This window comes from Pterocles gutturalis, unplaced genomic scaffold (genome assembly GCF_000699245.1).
Source record: "Pterocles gutturalis isolate BGI_N339 unplaced genomic scaffold, ASM69924v1 scaffold806, whole genome shotgun sequence".
NCBI classification, from domain to species: Eukaryota; Metazoa; Chordata; class Aves; order Pterocliformes; family Pteroclidae; genus Pterocles; species Pterocles gutturalis.
In genome coordinates this window covers 61,145-67,144 of record NW_010099873.1, presented here as the reverse complement: position 1 = coordinate 67,144, position 6,000 = coordinate 61,145, and the positions used below count along the sequence as shown (strand labels likewise).

The following is a 6,000-nucleotide window of genomic DNA, read 5'->3' as shown; positions in this document are numbered from 1 at the left end:
GCTCTGAGCTGCTGAGTTATACAGCATGTATGCTCTGTAGGGCATAAGGGAGGGAGGCAGCAGAGGTATCTTGGGGATCAATCCTCTCCTGTTAAGAAGAAGGTTTGCCTTTCCAAAGCAATGAGCTCTGAGCTGCTGAGTTATACAGCATGTGTGCTCTGTAGGGCATGAGGGAGGGAGGCAGCAGAGGTATCTTGGAGATCAATCCTCTCCTGTTAAGAAGAAGGCTTGCTTTCCAAAGCAACATCCATGATGAGTCTGTTGTAGAGCTGACTGTTCACCCCGGCCACCGTCGCAAGGAATTTACCTTGTCCTGTTGTGCTGGTGAAGGGGTAAGGTGGCACTTGTAGCTAAGGCAGAATTACAGTTCTCAGTTCACTTGTGCTTTGAATGGTTTATCACAGACTGCCCTCATGCCAATGCTCTTGACTTTTCTGAAGAGCCTTCTGCTCTTTGTCCCTCTGCGCTTTCTCACTGGCTTGGTGAGCTATTGGTCTCTCTTATAAGTCTCAGTTGAAAATAGATTTTCCTTTCTGCTTTAAGAAATAATTCTGAATTGTTACTTCTACACTGGTATTCTGTTACAGAGTTTAAAGTGGGAGTGGCTTCTGCTTTAAAATAAAATAATTTTATAGGCAATTTATAGATTATTTTCCTCTAGATTCTAACGTAGTTTGGAAGCCCACCAAGGTTCCTGGGTTGAGTTGGGGCCTAGGACCATAGGAAAGAACAGAGAAACAAGAGGTCAGTGACTAACCGTCATTCCTCCAGACCCACCAAAGTCCTACTCAGGCACTTCCACAAGTGCTGGTCAGACACTGGGGTCCTGCAGCACTCCTGAAAACGCAGTATTTTAGAGCCAGCCCTTGGTGCTCTGCTGGCCACTTATTAATCAAGGGGATGGAATGCAATCTGCTGTGGTTTAGGGACGAGATCCTTCTTTGCACAGGTATGTCTGCCTGTGGCCACCCCTGCACCCAGTAACCTTTGAGTCAACTGACTGGTTTCAGCTCCCAGCTGGGCTGTAGCTCTTATGAGCGCTATGAAAGAGGGAAATCGGGTAGAGAGGTCCAAGCAGTTCCGATGTGATAGAAAGACTTTATTGTGCATATACACATTATTAGACACTAGAGAATCTCCGTGGGCAAAAGGTGTTCTGGAGGCCTCAGTATGAGAAGATCTTCACTGGAAGGTCACAGTCAGTGATGAAGTCTGGTGTCATTCCTTCCAGTGTTTGTACAGCTTCCCGAGATTTTGTGCACTGCAAGAGTAAGTCCTCAAATCTGTTTACTCTTTCCAATTTTGCAGATCCTTGACGAATGGTTTGGGCGGACGGTCATCTGCTCCTGCGTGAAGCTAAGCTACGACCACGCACAGAGTATGATTGAAAGCCCTGGGAAGGTGTTCTCACCTGAAGAGCTTCCCCCTGTCTCCCCTCAACATTCAATAGCCGAGATCCAGCAAGCTGTGCTGAACTTGCATCGAATCGCTCAGCATCTCCGCAAGCAGCGCTTCATCGACGGCGCTCTGCGCTTAGACCAGGTGAGTAAGCCCAGCCCCTGCAATGGGCTCCCGCTCCCGTGGACCAATTTCATGTTTTACTCCCTATGGATTTCCTGATCAGTCTAAAAACTCAAAGGGGAAAGTCAGAGCAGGTTTACTCCCTATGGATTTCCTGATCAGTCTGAAAACTCAAAGGGGAAAGTCAGACCAGAATAGAAAGGCAAGTTTGTGTGCCAATGTCTTCTTAAAAGTGGCATCAAATTATCTACCAAAAGCACTAAGTAAAGTAGGATCAAAAGAAAAAAGTTCCTGGCATCAAATTATCTACCAAAAGCACTAAGTAGGATCAAAAGAAAAAAGTTCCTGTTTTTTTAGTGAGTGAGCTATCTTTCAACATTTTTCAAAATCCTAAAACCCTGGTGGAGTGGGTAAGTAACTTACGCAGTGAAACAAATCATGGCGGTGTCATTCATTATCAAGCAGTTCAGATATCCTTAGTGCACATTTCACTGCGAAAGGCTCATCCTCCACATTTATTTCTGTGCTTGCAATACTCACATTTTCCGCAGCTTTCATAGCAGTTTTCTGGGCAGGGAAAATGACTAAATGTTATTTAAGCTAATACGTATGAGTGTTCAGTGTGTTTCGGAGAAAGAAATGCTAGCGAGGAGGTTTTCTGTCTGGGGCGATTTAAATAATCTTGTATCAGTTGTGGTACGTGTCATTTCTGTTTTATGAGTAGATCCAGATATTTTAGACTATGACAGTTTTTGTGGATAGGAGGTTCCAGTAATTTATAGAACCCAATGGCCTTCCTGAGTAGGAGACAAAATAATCTCTTAATATAAGGAAGCTCTATTGTTTCATTTTGCAAAATGAGCATGAGTCAGCGTAAGGATATTGCTGAGAAAGAAGCTAGCGTACCGAAATATGTAAACAGGACTACTGTATGTAAGAGGTGTGTTGTAACCCTTCCATTTTACTCGGTGTTGTAGTGTTGTCTCCAGTTGCCGGAAAGTCTAATTTTAGATAAATCATTGCAGAGCAACAAGAGCAAAGAGTGTCTGTAATCTGCAACCTCCCTTGACAGAGCACATGGCTTGGTCTGGCAAAGCTGCTGTGAAGAGGAGGCAGTGTGCTTTTCCCCATGTCTAAGATGACAATAAGACATCTGTATGATACATTTCAGTAGAGGAGATTGGGGTTATACTTTAGGATAAACTTTCTGGTGTAGGCATTGAGGTGTCTAAGGCTATCTTGCCTACATCGGTTGTAGGAGGACTTGGAGGACTGGTTAGGCACATGTGAGTGAGCCTGGAGCAAGGGCATTTGCTCAAGGTCCCTCCTTGCTCAAAGGAAACAGTCATTCTTAAAATTATATTCAAATATTTTTTGGAAATCAGACTCCCACTTTGAAGTCATGCAGAGTTTGCTTAAACCTCTTTTGGAACAGAGGCTTCCCTCTGTTTATCATACAATGGGTGATTGCTGGGCTTTTGTTCCCAAGCACTCTGAATACTAGAGAAACATAAAAAACCCCAGCCTTTGCACTTTGGGTTGACGAACTAATTGGGAAGCCTTGGAGATGTCTGGATTGGAACAACAGTCCCCAGTGACGGGGAGCTGTGGCCCAGAAAGGTCACCGGCTGCGTTCCACAAGCCACACTTACAGGGTAGTGCTGAGTGGTCACCGTATGTTCCTGACTTGGGTACCTGTTATCAGACTAACCTCAGGGAAAGTCTGTTTTAAAACCACTGTGACATTTGCAATGGGAGGATTTGGCCGGGGAAGCATCCTGTCCCAGTGGTACCCCAGGGAAGATTAGCCATGTTTGGCTTTGCTCTACGCTGTTACAGAGGAGCTGTTAAAGAGAACATATTGGAGCATCATTTGGGAGATCGGGGTTAAAGCCACTGCTAAAGGCACCAGAGGGGCTGATTCCTGCCCAGCCAGGTTCCTGGCCAACATGATAAACTGAATTATATCTCACAAGTGGCACTTTCTGCTGCACAGCATCTCTGTCCCCTGGGCAAGAGTGTCAGAGCCAAAGTAATGGTCTTGGAGAAGGAAGTGCATTTTAGTTCGAGGGATGCTTTCCTCATACTTACTCTTTTCAAGTGCTGCTTCGATAGTTGTATTTTGATAAATGACACCCTCCCCAGCACATGGAGAAAGCGGTTACTGTACAGCCTGAGTACAAACTGTATGTGAGGGTTGGGTGTGGGGACCTGGCCAGCGGCGTACGGCCCGACAAAGCGATCTGCAGCTTTTAGCAGAAGGAGATGAGTCCCTCTGCCTCTGCTCTCCCACTTCCCCGAGTTCCCGTGGACACAGTTGTGCGCTGGGTCTGACTTCCAGCCCCAGGCAAACAAGCAAGGGTGGGTCTGAGGGTGAAACACACCTTTCTAATCGCTGGACCTCTCACTGATTTCCTGTTGAGTAATGTAAAGCCTGAACAATGGAAGAGAAACTCCAGCAGGAAACTATGGGCAATGAATTATCAGATTCCAAATAAATATGGGAGTAAAGGAAATGATCATCCCAGAGTCTTAAGGGAGGGGGTGGCTGGGCTCTGCTTTTTTTTCCAGGGGATGTGAGCTCTCTTCCTATACATTGAGTTATGTTTGAGAGACTCTACCTCCGTCACTCCTGATGGAACAGTGATGACTTTCTTTGCTTACTCCCACCCTGCCATTTTTCAGTGTGACATGCTCTGGTGCTTCCTGTTGATATTGAGAAAATCTTTGGGGGAAGAATCTCCCAACCTGCTTTGCCACTGGCCATGGTGGTCTTGGGCTGGTGGTCTCCTTGCCTGCCTCAGTTTCCCCTTTGGAATGATATTGATCTCCCCCACAGTATATGTATAATTTCAGACTTATTCCCCGAAACTAAGAACATCTCTCTGCTGAAGCCATTCATGGTGGTATCCTTATAACAGCAGAAATCCTGGTTGGCGGTGGAAACCCTCACACCTGAGATGGGATGGCTCCAGGAAGACGCAGCAGCGTCAGGCTGGCCGTGCTGTGCCGGGGGGAATGTTTCCTGTTTGAACCTTGCTGCTGAGTTTTTGTGACATAGTGCAAGAGCAGCATCTGCTTGCCCGTGGTTTTATCTTTTAGCAGTCATTTTAGAAGCAAGAATCGCTATAGCTCAATGGATGTAGAATATTTTTTTTAACAACTTGGGAATTACATATCTGGGTCACACAGAAGACCTTGAGACAAAGTACCGAGGTATCACATAGTCCTGAAAGCTTAGGATTTATGGATTCCGTATCACTCTATATGTGTCTCTTTGGGGCTGTGAAATTTTGAATTCCTGCCTCAGTTTGGTCCTGGCCATAGCGCTCGACATACCTGCCACTCTTCCCCCCAGTTCCTTTCACACTCGGCAGAAGTCTGCAGGGGAATCCTGCTGCGTTGGACCTTGGGTCTGAGGACCTTCTTTGCAGCCAGAGCCACACATCTGTCACTGCGTGGAATCTTGCTGTCCCCACAGGCCCCTTCTTGGGCTTTTTCCCTAGAATATGGTTTCCTGTGCTGCCTGCCAGCTTCCTGGCTCCAGAAGGCAGCTGAGCATTGAGTTTTAGAGGTTTAAAGTCTTTGCACCTTCAGCAGCTAAGGAGCTTATGAAACTTTGTCCACATGGAGAGAGATTAATGTATTTCTTTTCCTTCTCATTTGGAGCTGCAGCTTTTAGATGTAAGGCAAGAAGTGCCTTGTACTGTGGCTTTGAGAAAAAACATTCAGATATTTACAATATTGTCTTCCCCTGCTCCCCCTGCCTCCTTCCTGCCCAGGACCATGCAGTGCCACCCCTGTGCTGTCCTCACGGCTCTTGGTGCACCCGCACTGGGAATTGGAGCAGGGATCTGACCTGGTTTAAAAACCAAAGTGAGCACAACCCACAGCTTGCTTTTTTTTTTTTTTTTTTTTTCTTTCCTGGCCAGGTTACTTTGAAGCTGGATCACTTCCCCAAACCACAGCTTTTAGAAATGGTAGCCAGAGAATCAGATAGAAACTTGCTTTCAACAAAAACCATCAAGTTTGCAGAAAAGCTCCTTAGCTCCAGCCTGCCTAGAGGAGACCTGCTGATAAATGGTTCTCTTTTTGGCCTCGACAGCGTGTAAATGAATCACGAGGACAGATGTCTACAAGAAGACAGGTTAAAAAGGATTTCTGTGCATATTTCAAATGAGAATACCCCAGGATGCTGATCTGTCTCTATGACAACTCGCTGAGAGCTGAGCAGTGCCTTTTGTTGTGCGGGTGACTCTGCCTTTGCCAGCGAGCTTACACCTGGGTGCTCAAAACATTGGCATTGACCAAAGTTCATTGTGAAAACAACCCAAAGTGCATTTGCCTTTGACCACTTAATCATAGAATGGTTTGGGTTGGAAAGGACCTAGAATAGCTTCTGTCCTTGTTTTCTGCACAGTAGACATTCAGCTTTGCAGGTGTGTGCCAAAAGGGAAGAAAAAAGGATAAAAACAGCAA

The 6,000-nt window shown here is 45.9% G+C and overlaps 1 protein-coding gene across 1 annotated transcript in view; it reads left to right on the top strand.

Annotated features, from left to right (window-relative positions):
- Positions 1–1,308: 1,308 nt before the first annotated feature.
- Positions 1,309–6,000, top strand: part of LOC104464649 (DIS3-like exonuclease 2) — a gene marked incomplete at its 5' end in the record, with an annotated part of 64,743 nt that continues 60,051 nt past the window's right edge. The window contains one exon of the mRNA XM_010077421.1: positions 1,309–1,542. Coding sequence (XP_010075723.1) covers positions 1,309–1,542 — 234 coding nt within the window. The remainder of the gene's footprint in view (positions 1,543–6,000) is intronic.